Below are 13729 nucleotides of genomic sequence, written 5' to 3'. Positions count from 1 at the left end.
CCGAAGTCAGGGTACCGGCGACGGTAGCGCCCCCTGCGGCGCACCGCCCTGCTTGGGGCGGCCGCATTCCTAGAGCCGCCCCTGCTCACTGTGGTCTGTGAATGCTGCGTGGGGGGTGCTGGCCTGGGAGAAAGGTCTGCACTGAGAGATGGGAGACTGGCCTTGAGGGAAGATGCCTGAGCATGTAATGTGAGAACCCAGGAAGGGGTTCGAGGCCAGGTGACTCCTCTGCTTGGGAAGCTGAACAAAGGCCTGGGGGAGGAGACGCTGGGGAGTGAGGGGGTTTTCAGGAGCTGGCTGGGGAATGGAGGGAAGCACAGATAGGGCTCTGACCCCGAAGGGCAGTGGTGCTCCTGGGACCCCAAGATGGATCTAATTGGGGAGGATCCTGTTGTCTGTGCCTCCAAAACCTGTCTTGGACTGTGTTCCTGTCGTCTAAATAAACCTGCTTTACCGGCTGGCTGAGAGTCATGGTGGGGGTTGCAGGGCCTTGACTCCCTGACACTCCATGACAGAGATTGACTCTCTTGCTGTTCTGCTTACATATTACTATCTCGCCTTTCAGTTTCCCCTTTTCTCCCCCCCTCCCCCTCCCCACACACTATCTCATTAAGAAACAGCTCATCTGCATGGGTCAACTTTCCGCTCATTCAGACTGATGCAACTCCACTGAGTTAATACTGATCTTCAACAGTGTAAGTGTGGAAAATCATGCCCCAAATCTCCTGCTAGCAAGAAGAGGCAACCCCTCAGCTGGTGCCATTGCTCCATCAGATCTGCCCCCTAATAGCTTTTCTGGAGTAACGGGAAAGGCCGTTAAATATGGAATAGCAGATCCACAGTCATTTTTGTTAAGGTTAGCACAGCTGTCATGGCAGCCACCCAGGAGGGATGGAAAAGAACAGAAGCTTCTGTCTCAGATGCTGCAGGCAGGACACAAGGACATCTAGCGCTTTCGGCCCCTGGATCCTGACTCATGCAATGGACTTGGGAGACCATCTCACTGTAGCTTTCTCATTCCCAGAGAGATGCTGCTCACGCTGCTTCAGCCTGTGGTGCCGAGTACAGCGTATAACAGAGCTGAGTCATTTTTAAGGCCGGCCAGACTTGGAACAGACTAGAGAGAAAGAAGAAAAGATAGGCTAGTATAGAGAAGTGGGGTGAAATGATGGACCAAGACAGAGACAGCAGGAATCTAAAGCATCAGTGTGACAAAGTGGGGATTTTCCCTTGTTATGGTGTATGTGTGTCTTACTGTTGAGCCTATGTGAATTTTACTGTTTTGCATGAATACTGTGTGTGCCTCAGTTTCCCTGCATGCTGCACTAATACCTCGGTGGTGGGAATAGGGGTGTGTGACTCTGGCTGAGACCTCTGGGGCAGGTGAGGCTGCTCCAGCTGCCTGCACATATGCTATGACTGGTGCTCTTTGTAACCTGATACCCAGGAGGGGGACTACACCCAAGTGACGCCCAGGTAACTTGCCTGGCAAGCAGGACAAAGCCAAGGAGGTCCCCCAATGGGGGGTGCCGGAGGTCGGGTTGCTGGAAGATAGGCAGTCTGCTTGGGAGGACTGGTAGAGGGGGAGTCCAGAGCTTCTGGATGGACTTGGCTGAAAGTCACTGATTTGGAGCAAAGAATCCTGTGGCACCTTATAGACTAAGAGACGTTTTGCAGCATGAGCTTTCGAAGAAGTGGGTATTCACCCACGAAAGCTCATGCTGCAAAACGTCTCTTAGTCTATAAGGTGCCACAGGATTCTTTGCTGCTTTTACAGAAGCAGACTAACACGGCTACCCCTCTGATACTAGTCACTGATTTCTCTGCTAACAAGTTCAATTCTACCCGCTGCATTCCTGTCAACTAATAAACCTTCTGTTTTACTAGCTGGCTGAGAGTCACTGCTGACTGCCGAGTTGGGGTGCAGGGCCCCATCCGGGTGGACTCGCTGCAGGAAGCGCACAGTGTGGAAGGGGATGCTCAGATCCAGGAAGATCGAAGCTGTGTAAGCATCTTGCCCTGGAGACAGTGTGCTCACAAGGCGGAGGGTCCCCCAGAGTCCTGACTGGCCTTGTATGGAGAAGTTCCAGAACATAACCTGAGGACTCCGTGATTCAGGGACTCTGTGACAGTCAGCTCCGATAATATGGTGATGCGCACCTTCTGAGAACAAAAATAAAGTATCCCAGAGGTTATTTAGGGTGCAATTATAAGTAGGTGAGGGACATTTCCCTACTTTAAGGTGTGCGTGATTGGGGGGGACCACAGCCTCCCCCCCAAATTTGAACCTGTAAAGTGGGCAATCCCAGGCCCAAAATTAGCAACTGAGCCCTACCTCATCCCCTCACTGGCTGTGGGGCTAACCCCTGATTAGCAGAGGTAAGAGCTCTGCTCCCCAGCTGACATGCCAAGGTAGTAGCACTAGGCTCTGCCCGTCAGAGCCAGAGGAAGGGGACAACATCCCCCTCTCGTCATCACAGCTAGCCAGAGGCCAGGAAGGCCACATGAGAGGATGATCCTAAAATGGTCATCAAGGGGTTATCCAGAATATTATGGCCTGGTGACATGCTTCACCCCATCCTGTTTAGTCAATGGGGATTTTATTCCTGCCCCCTCTTGTAACTTGTGATGCGGTTGAAGGAAGCAGCAAGCTCCCAGCCTGCGGGGCGGGGACTAGGCTGGTTTCTGTTGCACAGAGCAGTCTTTTTATAGAAGGGCACCAGCCAGCTCCCTGTCCTGTGTGCGTTGGGGGAGAAGTTACTGGTGGGAGGATGGGGAGAGACACTCCTGTTAGGCTGGACCCAAAGGTGAGACAGAGCATGCCTGGGACACACAGTGTGCTCCGGTAAGGAACACCCAGACTAAGCAGGACGGGGGGAGGGGGGGACACAAGCACTAAAGGAGACATAGTGCTGGGGAGGTACACAGACATTTATCTATCTCCCACCAGCCATTGTGTGCCCTGTGGCACCATGGGAGTGGCAGTGGCGCCTCCCATTTCCGGTGCGAGTCCAGAAGCAGAAGTTGCCATGAGGTGGTGCCGTGAAGGGTGGTGCTGTTGTCAGGCGAAAGCAGGAGGAGTAGGTGGGAATCCGTGCTACCATGGGGAAGTGACACCCTTGCTGTGAAAGGGCCCCGGCATTATGGGAGATGTCATCTCCCTGCCATGCCATGCTCTGCACCGGCCCCAGCCTGTGGAGCTGAAGTAGGGAACTCCATACCCCAACACATCAGGCACCCCTCATTCTCAATTCCCCTTGTCCCTGCCGCCACCCCACCCCATCAGTTATAGAACGAGAGGAAACTTTACTTCTGGGAGGAAGATCCAGGGAACTACAGGCCAGACAGTCTCACCTCAGTCCCTGGAAAAATCATGGAACAGGTCGTCAAGGAGTCAATTCTGAACCACTTAAAGGAGGGGAAAGTGATCAGGAACAGTCAGCATGGATTCACCAAGGGCAAGTCATGCCTTAATTGCCTTCTATGATGCGATAACCGGTTCTGTGGATGAGGGGAAACCAGTGGATGTCCTATTTCTGGACTTTAGCAAAGGCTTTGATACAGTCTCCCACTGTATTCTTGCCAGCAAGTTAAAGAAGTATGGGCTGGATGAATGGACAGTAAGGTGGATAGAAAACTGGCTAGATGGTCGGGCTCAACGGGTAGTGATCAATGGCTCCATGTCTAGTTGGCGGCCGGTATCAAGTGGAGTGCCCCAAGGGTCGGTGCTGGGGCCGGTTTTGTTCAATAACTTCATTAACGATCTGGAGGATGGTGTGGACTGCACCCTTAGCATGTTTGCAGATGACACTAAACTGGGAGGAGTGGTAGATACGCTGGAGGGTAGGGATAGGATACAGAGGGACCTAGACAAATTAGAGGATTGGGCCAAAAGAAATATGATGAGGTTCAACAAGGACAAGTGCAGAGTCCTGCACTTAGGACGGAAGAATCCCATGCACTGCTACAGACTAGGGACCGAATGGCTGGGCAGCAGTTCTGCAGAAAAGGACCTAGGGGTTACGGTGGACGAAAAGATGAATATGAGTCAACAGTGTGCCCTCGTTGCCAAGAAGGCTAATGGCATTTTGGGTTGTATAAGTAGGGGCATTTCCAGCAGATCGAGGGATGTGATCATTCCCCTCTATTCAGCACTGGTGAGGCCTCATTTGGAGTACTGTGTCCAGTTTTGGGCCCCACACTACAAGAAGGATGTGGATAAATTGGAGAGAGTCCAGCGGAGGGCAACAAAAATGATTAGGGGGCTGGAGCACATGGCTTATGAGGAGAGGCTGAGGGAACTGGGATTGTTTAGCCTGCAGAAGAGAAGAATGAGGGGGGATTTGATAGCTGCTTTCAACTACCTCAAAGGGGGTTCCAAAGAGGATGGATCTAGACTGTTCTCAGTGGTAGAAGACGACAGAACAAGGAGTAATAGTCTCAAGTTGCAGAGGGGGAGGTTTAGGTTGGACATTAGGAAAACCTTTTTCACTAGTAGGGTGGTGAAGAACTGGAATGGGTTACCTAGGGAGGTGGTGGAATCTCCTTCCTTAGAGGTTTTTAAGGTCAGGCTTGACAAAGCCCTGGCTGGGATGATTTAGTTGGGTTTGGTCCTGCTTTGAGCAGGGGGCTGGACTAGATGACCTCCTGAGGTCCCTTCCAACCCTGAGATTCTATGATTCTATGCTCACTGTTCCTTGTTGGACTCTAATAGAGCGAGTACCAGACCATCTTAACTTCCATTCACTGTTCCGGTTGGACTCTAACAGAATCTTAACTTCCAAATTGGGAAAGAGAGTGTTTTTCCAGTGGCAATTTACTAGCAAGTGTATGTGATGGACGCGTTACAGAGTAGGCAGCTACTTCACTGCCTCACCCTGTTTGCTTTTCTTTTTCAATAGCTTTAACCCTAAAGCAAAGCTCACAAATGCTCCAATAAGGACAAACATTGCTTGTTTCATAGTAAATATATAAATATGTGGCTGAAAATCCTCATTATTCAGAATAATGTGGAAACTAACACTTTAAAGTGAAGACCCAAGGTTTGATTGTTAATTAGTCGTGCCCCCAGTAATAAAACTTCCAAGGATGCTCCAAATTATTAATAAATTGTTTATAAAATTAATTTCAAGTTGAACTTGTTTTTAAGCAATAACCAAGCTCTCTAATGTTTACAATTACGCAATTTTTGGACAACCCTTTTAATGCAAAGACTGTTTTAAGCCCCGCTTGGACACCAGTTACATGTGGGATAATTACTGTTTGAAATGTATGAAGTATTTTTGGTCTTTAGAGAAGGTTAACCATTTGTATGTAGGAATATGACTGAATCTGGTCACATCTGGGCAGGTGTGCATCCCAACAGGCTTGGTCTCAAAAGCCTGCAAGAGAGGAGATGTGGGAGGAGTGCAAGAGACTCCTACTGTGGTACTGGGTGCTAGAGTGATGCGGAAATGGGTGTAACCAGCCTATTGATCCAGAGGTGTTGAATCCATTTCTGCTCTCTACCTTGCTTCAGCGGATGTGTGCATTCTGGTCAGGGGAGATCTCTGTGGGATAAAGGCAAGGGGAAAGGACAATAGAATGTGATCACTTTGGATGTGGGAGCAGCCTGGTGCCTCTTACATATAGCCATGACTGCCTTGGGGACTAGCACTCACCGGAGCCAACTAGCTTTACATTCCCTGCCACTCGCTTGATGTTCTTGGGTTGTGTTTCCTGCAAGGGAGACCTGGTGGAGAATCACTTCAGCTCTGTCCTGATACTGAGCGGTAGGACAGCCTGGCTTTGAGACATATGTCAGGCAAGATCAGCTGGGAGCTGAGGACTGTTACTCTCTCTGAGATGAGTGGCAGCGTTAGAGGGGGACTTGAAAGAGCTATAGCCACCCCTAAATTTGCCTCAACCTTCCTGTATCCACCCATCCCAGCGCAAAGGTAAAATGTTAGGGAGACACTTTACTGGTGCTGTAAATCACTCGTAGGCACGAATTTCTCCTGGAAACACGCTACAATTGCTATTCGGTTCCACTGCTGGCCATTTGGAAGAGCTCCGTTTGTGAAAATTCCTAAAAAGGAGACGTTCAGTGCAAACAACTGCTAGGCAACACTTTCTCCTAGACCCATCTTACAAATGCTATTCCTATGCATTGCTGGCAATTTCGCATAAATCCGTTTGGGAAAACAGCGAAACATGAGAAATGCACTTTGGATTATTGGGAAGCACGAATTGCTCCTGTTCCCATCCTAACTTTGCAATTCGGATGCACAGCTAGCAACTTGACGGAGATACGCTGTGAAAACAGCTGAACCTGAACAATTCATTCGAAATCACTCGTAGGCACGAATTTCTCCTAGAAACACGCTAAAAAGGCAATTAGGTTCCACTTCTGGCCACTTGGAAGATCTCCGTTTGTGAAAAGTCCTAAAAAGGAGACGTTCAGTGCAAATCACTGCTAGGCAACACGTTCTCCTAGACCCATCTTACAAATGATATTCCGATGCATTGCTGGCAATTTGGCAGAGATCCGTTTGGGAAAACAGCGAAATGTGAGCAATTCATTGCGGATTATTGATATTCATGAATTATTCCTGGTACCATCCTATAATTGCTGTTAAGATGCACTGCTCTCAATTTGACAGGGGTAGGATTTGAGCGAAGGTTTCAAAGCAGCTAAACATGAGAAAAACAGCCACACCATTGTTAAGCACAATTCCTCCTGTTCCCATCCAAAACTTCCTAGTCGGATGCACAGCAACACCATGACAGAGATACGCTGTGAAAACAGCTATACCTGAGCAAATCATTCAAAATAACTCGTAGGCACGAATTTCTCATAGAAACACGCTAAAAAGGCAATTAGGTTCCACTGCTGGCTATTTGGCAGAGTTCCTTTCGTGAAAATTGCTAAAAAGGAGACGTTCAGTGCAAAGCACTGCTAGGCAACACTTTCTCCTGGAACCATTTTACAAACACTATTCGGTTGCATTACTGAACATAAGACTAATCTGTCTGTGTGAAAATTGATAAATGAGAAATTCATGCATGTTTATTGCTAGGCACAGTTTGCTCTGAGAATCGTCTTTCACAAGCCAATAACATCCCCTGCTGGACAATTGGAAGAGATTCCTTTCGTGAACATTGCTAAACATGACACATTCATTACAGGTCACTGATAGATACGAATTTCTCTTTGAAATATGCAAAAATAGCATTCGGTTGCAATGTTAAGACTTTTGTTAGAGCGCCTTCCGTGAAAATAGCAAGCCATGACCCTTTCGAGCCTTATCTCTGCGAGCGAGGAAAGTCTAATGGAATCATCCCTTTCTGCAATTCTCATGGACTGCTGAGAATTTGGCAGAGATCCGTTTGGGAAAACAGCGAAACGTGAGAAATTCACTTTGGATTATTGGGAAGCACGAATTCCTCCTCCTCCCATCCCAACTTTGCTATTCGGATGCAAACCTAGAAACTTGACGGAGATAAACTGTGAAAACAGCTATACCTGAGCAATTCATTCGAAATCACTCGTAGGCACGAATTTATCCTAGAAACACACTAAAAAGACAATTAGGTTCCATTGTTGGCCACTTGGAAAAGCTCCGTTTGTGAAAATTCCTAAAAAGGAGACGTTCAGTGCAAACCACTGCTAGGCAACACTTTCTCCTAGACCCATCTTACAAATGCTATTCCGATGAATTACTGGCAATTTCGCATAAATCCGTTAGGGAAAACAGCGAAACATGAGAAATGCACTTTGGATTATAGAGAAGCACGAATTCCTCCTGATCCCATCCTAACTTTGCAATTCGGATGCACAGCTAGCAACTTGACGGAGATACGCTGTGAAAACAGCTGAACCTGAACAATTCATTCGAAATCACTCGTAGGCACGAATTTCTCCTAGAAACACGCTAAAAAGGCAATTAAGTTCCACTTCTGGCCACTTGGAAGAGCTCCGTTTGTGAAAATTCCTAAAAAAGAGAGGTTCAGTGCAAATCACTGCTAGGCAACACGTTCTCCTAGACCCATCTTACAAATGATATTCCGATGCATTGCTGGCAATTTGGCAGAGATCCGTTTGGGAAAACAGCGAAATGTGAGCAATTCATTGCGGATTATTGATATTCATGAATTATTCCTGGTACCATCCTATAATTGCTGTTAAGATGCACTGCTCTCAATTTGACAGGGGTAGGATTTGAGCGAAGGTTTCAAAGCAGCTAAACATGAGAAAAACAGCCACACCATTGTTAAGCACAATTCCTCCTGTTCCCATCCAAAACTTCCTAGTCGGATGCACAGCAACACCATGACAGAGATACGCTGTGAAAACAGCTATACCTGAGCAAATCATTCAAAATAACTCGTAGGCACGAATTTCTCATAGAAACACGCTAAAAAGGCAATTAGGTTCCACTGCTGGCTATTTGGCAGAGTTCCTTTCGTGAAAATTGCTAAAAAGGAGCCGTTCAGTGCAAAGCACTGCTAGGCAACACTTTCTCCTGGAACCATTTTACAAACACTATTCGGTTGCATTACTGGCCATAAGACTAATCTGTGTGTGTGAAAATTGATACATGAGAAATTCATGCATGTTTATTGCTAGGCACAGTTTGCTCTGAGAATCGTCTTTCACAAGCCAATAACATCCCCTGCTGGACAATTGGTAGAGATTCCTTTCGTGAACATTGCTAAACATGACCCATTCATTACAGGTCACTGATAGATACGAATTTCTCTTTAAAATATGCAAAAATAGCATTCGGTTGCAATGTTAAGACTTTTGTTAGAGCTCCTTCCGTGAAAATAGCAAGCCATGACCCTTTCGAGCCTTATCTCTGCGAGCGAGGAAAGTCTAATGGAATCATCCTTTTCTGCAATTCTCATGGACTGCTGAGAATTTGGCAGAGATCCGTTTGGGAAAAGAGCGAAAAATGAGAAATTCACTTTGGATTATTGGGAAGCACGAATTCCTCCTGCTCCCATCCTAACTTTGCTATTCGAATGCACAGTTAGCAACTTGACGGAGATACGCTGTGAAAACAGCTATACCTGAGCAATTCATTCGAAATCACTCGTAGGCACGAATTTCTCCTAGAAACACGCTAAAAAGGCAATTAGGTTCCACTGCTGGCCACTTGGAAGAGCTCCGTTTGTGAAAATTCCTAAAAAGGAGACGTTCAGTGCAAATCACTGCTACGCAACACTTTCTCCTGGAACCATTTTACAAACACTATTCGGTTGCATTGCTGGCAATTTGGCAGAGATCCGTTTGGGAAAACAGCGAAATGTGAGAAATTCATTGCGGATTATTTCTCCTGGTACCATCCTATAATTGCTGTTAAGATGCACTGCTCTCAATTTGACAGGGGTAGGATTTGAGCGAAGGTTTCATTCAAAACGTAAACTAGGCACTTGAAAAGAGCTAATGAAGAGTTATTAAGGCCACATTAGTGCTAGACACGACTTTCCCCTTGAACCAACCTCCAATTGCTATTCGAAAGCACTGGTGGCTATTTGGCAGAGTTCCTTTCGTGAAAATTGCTAAAAAGGAGACGTTCAGTGCAAAGCACTGCTAGGCAACACTTTCTCCTGGAACCATTTTACAAACGCTATTCTGTTGCCTTGCTTGCCATAAGACTAATCTGTGTGTGTGAAAATTGATACATGAGAAATTCATGCATGTTTATTGCTAGGCACAGTTTGCTCTGAGAATCGTCTTTCACAAGCCAATAACATCCCCTGCTGGACAATTGGAAGAGATTCCTTTCGTGAACATTGCTAAACATGACCCATTCATTACAGGTCACTGATAGATACGAATTTCTCTTTGAAATATGCAAAAATAGCATTCGGTTGCACTGTTAAGCCTTGACCTAGCTACAATTATCACTCACATCGCTAGATGGCAGCAGCGTACCAGAAATGCGCAAAGGCGCGTAGCTGGCTTCTAGTAGCAATTGCTCTGTTTTGCCGCTGGGTGATAGCGTCGCCTCGGCGGTTCCACACTTCTGTCCCTGCTGTGGGCTTTGTAACTGATTGGGGTTCCTTGCCTTCGAAGAATGGATACATTCCCATTCTCCTAGGTACGCTAGCTCCTTCCCATCTGCTCTGTCCCAATGATTTCGTTGCCAGTCAAATATCCAATCCTGTATGCCTTTCACGCAAAAATCACTGTCTGCATAGAAATAGCTTGGTCCTGGAAAGCGTCAATATCATTTTAAAACATGATATATGACATGAAGCGCTGCATCTTGCGCTGAGCCATGCTCTAAATGCCCTTGATTCACTTCCTTCCATAGGTTTATGGCAGCATATTTACTATACCGTTTCCCCTTAATTACTACTGAGCTGCCATCAGTAAACCAGATTTGTTTCTCCTGTCCTTAAGGAGGGTACCTCTACCAATGCAAGTTTTTGTTCTAAAGTAACCTCGGACATTCATGCTTAGTTCCTTTTTCAATTAAAGTGTGAGTCAATAAATCGGGCTTAGATACGGTTTTGGTAACGACCGCTATATTGATCGGAATGAGGGTTCATTGAGCCCACAGGTGTATTGGTGACCCTGCTTCCTATCAGTTTGTCAGAGAAGCTATAGTTGAGTGGGGTATGAGTACTTTGAATTGTGATCAGGGCTGTGCTCGTGAGCTGGTCAAAAGACTGGATTGCCTAAACAGCTGATAAACATTCAGGCTCTCAAGGATCAAAATTTAACTCAGAACCTTGAAGTTTTTTTACATTCCTATGCTACTGGCACTAGTTTGCCTGCCTCGTTATTTTGCAAGAGAGTAGCTGCTAAGGCAACCTCAGGGCTTTGACTCATCGGGGAAGTTTAACGCCCCAGTCACACACACAGCCCCCCCCCCAACCCTGGGAGAAGAGCTGTACCTCCAGCGTCCTGCCCCAGTCACACACACATCCCTCGCTGAGATTTGCGTGTTTTATTTTATTTTACTTGGTAATTTGCTTTGTTCTGTCTGCTCCTACTTGGAACCACTTAATTCCTACTAGCTGTATTTAATAAAATCAGTTTTTATTTATTAATTAACCCAGAGTATGTCGGGGGGCAAGCAGCTGTGCCTATCTCTCTATCAGTGTTATAGCAGGTGAACAATTCATGTTTACCCTGTATAAGCTATAGACAGGGAAAAATGGATATATTTGGGGTTTAGAACCCATTGGGAGACTTCTGAGTGTTAAAGACAGGAACATTTCCGTAAATTGCTTTCAGGTTAAGTCTGCAGCTTTGGGGCATGCGGTTCAGACCCTGAGTCTGTGCTGGAGCAGATGGGCATGTCTGGCTCAACAAGACAGGGTGCCGGAGTAGTCTTGGTACAACAGGTGGCAGTGCCCAGTGGTGTTTCTGTGATCCAAGCCATCATGCCCCTCAAGGCCTGCTCAGCTGGTGGGGGGAGGGAGGTGAGGAGATCAGCGAGCGACAGGGTGGGGAAGGTGGGGAGGGAGGCCCTTGAGGGAAGAGAAGGAGCAGGAGCTGTGCTTTCATAGACGAGGTGCAGCAGGGGGCAGGGAAGTTCCACTGCTCAGCATCCAGTTTTCCCAAATTAGAACGTTAGCCCCCTATGCAGCTGGTGGCTTTGACATGAGGGGAGTGGGGGGGCTGAGAACGGCAGCTTCTGGTCAGGCGCCCAGCTCTGAAGGCCATTGACAGCACCAGCAAAGTGTCTCCCTAACATTTTACCTTTGCGCTGGGATGGGTGGATACAGGAAGGTTGAGGCAAATTTAGGGGTGGCTATAGCTCTTTCAAGTCCCCCTCTAACGCTGCCACTCATCTCAGAGAGAGTAACAGTCCTCAGCTCCCAGCTGATCTTGCCTGACATATGTCTCAAAGCCAGGCTGTCCTACCGCTCAGTCTCAGGACAGCGCTGAAGTGATTCTCCACCAGGTCTCCCTTGCAGGAAACACAACCCAAGAACATCAAGCGAGTGGCAGGGAATGTTAAGCTAGTTGGCTCCGGTGATTGCTAGTCCCCAAGGCAGTCATGGCTATATGTAAGAGGCACCAGGCTGCTCCCACATCCAAAATGATCACATTCTATTGTCCGGTTTCAGAGTAGCAGCCGTGTTAGTCTGTATCCGCAAAAAAAACAGGAGTACTTGTGGCACCTTAAAGACTAACAAATTTATTTTAGCATGAGCTTTCGTGAGCTAAAGCTCACTTCTTCGGATGCATAGAATGGAACACACAGACAGGAGATATTTATACATACAGAGAACATGAAAAGCTGGAAGTATGCATACCAACAGGCAGAGTCTAATCAATTGAGATTGAGCTATCGTTAGCAGGAGGAAAAAAAACTTTTTGAAGTGATAATTAAGTTGGCCCATAGAAGGTGTGAGGAGAACTTAACATAGGGAAATAGATTCAATTGGTGTAATGACCCAACCATTCCCAGTCTTTGTTTAAACCACACTTAATTGTATCTAGTTTGCATATTAATTCAAGTTCAGCAGTCTCTCTTTGGAGTCTGTTTTTGAAGTTTTTTTGTTGCAAAATTGCCACCTTCAAGTCTGTCACTGAGTGGTTAGAAAGGTTGAAGTGTTCTCCCACTGGTTTTTGAATGTTATGATTCCTGATGTCAGATTTGTGTCCATTTATTCTTTTGCGTAGAGACTCTCCGGTTTGGCCAATGTACATGGCAGAGGGTCATTGCTGGCACATGATGGCATATATCACGTTGCTAGATGTGCAGGTGTACGAGCCCCTGATGGTGTGTCTGATGTGATTAGGTCCTGTGATGGTGTCACTTGAATGGATATGTGGACAGAGCTGGCATCGGGCTTTATTGCAAGGATAGGTTCCTGGGTTAGTGTTTATGTTGTATGGTGTGCGGTTGCTGGTGAGTATTTGCTTCAGGTTGGGAGGCTGTCTATAAGCGAGGACTGGCCTGTCTCCCAAGATCTGTGAGAGTGAGGGATCATCTTTAAGGATAGGTTGTAAATCTTTGATGATGCGCTGGAGAGGTTTTAGTTGGGGGCTGTAGGTGATGGCTAGTGGTGTTCTGTTATTTTCTTTTTTAGGCCTGTCCTGTAGTAGGTGGCTTCTGGGTACCCTTCTGGCTCTGTCAATCTGTTTTTTCACTTCAGCAGGTGGGTATTGTAGGTTTAAGAATGCTTGATAGAGATCTTGTAGGTGTTTATCTCTGTCCGAGGGATTGGAGCAAATACGGTTGTATCTTAGAGCTTGGCTGTAGACAATGGATCGTGTGGTCAGTCCGGGATGGAAGCTGGAGGCATGTAAGTAAGTATAGCGGTCAGTGGGTTTCCGGTATAGGGTGGTATTTATGTGACCATCGTTTATTAGCACAGTAGTGTCTAGGAAATGGACCGCTTGTGTGGATTGGTCTAGGCTGAGGTTGATGGTGGGATGGAAATTGTTAAAATCTCAGTGGAATTCCTCGAGGGCTTCTTTTCCATGAGTCCAGATGATGATGATGTCATCAATGTAGCGCAAGTAGAGTAGGGGTGTTAGGGAACGAGAGTTAAGGAAGCGTTGTTCTAAGTCAGCCATAAAGATGTTGGCATACTGAGGGGCCATGCGGGTACCCATAGCAGTGCCACTATTGTCCTTTCCCCTTGCCTTTATCCCACAGAGATCTCCCCTAACCAGAATGCACACATCCGCTGAAGCAAGGTAGAGAGCAGGGCTAGCATGCCGTGACCAGGAACTCTTGCCCAGTGATGTGGAAGAGGTGAGGACTGAGTATCT

The 13729-nt window shown here is 46.9% G+C and overlaps 1 protein-coding gene across 1 annotated transcript in view; it reads left to right on the top strand.

Annotated features, from left to right (window-relative positions):
- LOC120381416 (zinc finger protein 271-like) overlaps nt 1-13729 on the top strand; it is a 1091725-nt gene that overhangs the window by 653365 nt on the left and 424631 nt on the right. Inside the window, exon 11 of the mRNA XM_039499604.1 lies at nt 13215-13226. Within this exon, the coding sequence (XP_039355538.1) occupies nt 13215-13226 (12 nt within the window). The remainder of the gene's footprint in view (nt 1-13214; nt 13227-13729) is intronic.

Source organism: Mauremys reevesii, linkage group 14 (genome assembly GCF_016161935.1).
Source record: "Mauremys reevesii isolate NIE-2019 linkage group 14, ASM1616193v1, whole genome shotgun sequence".
NCBI lineage: Eukaryota > Metazoa > Chordata > Testudines > Geoemydidae > Mauremys > Mauremys reevesii.
Note: the sequence above shows the minus strand (reverse complement) of the source record. Positions and strands in the feature narration are given on the sequence as shown.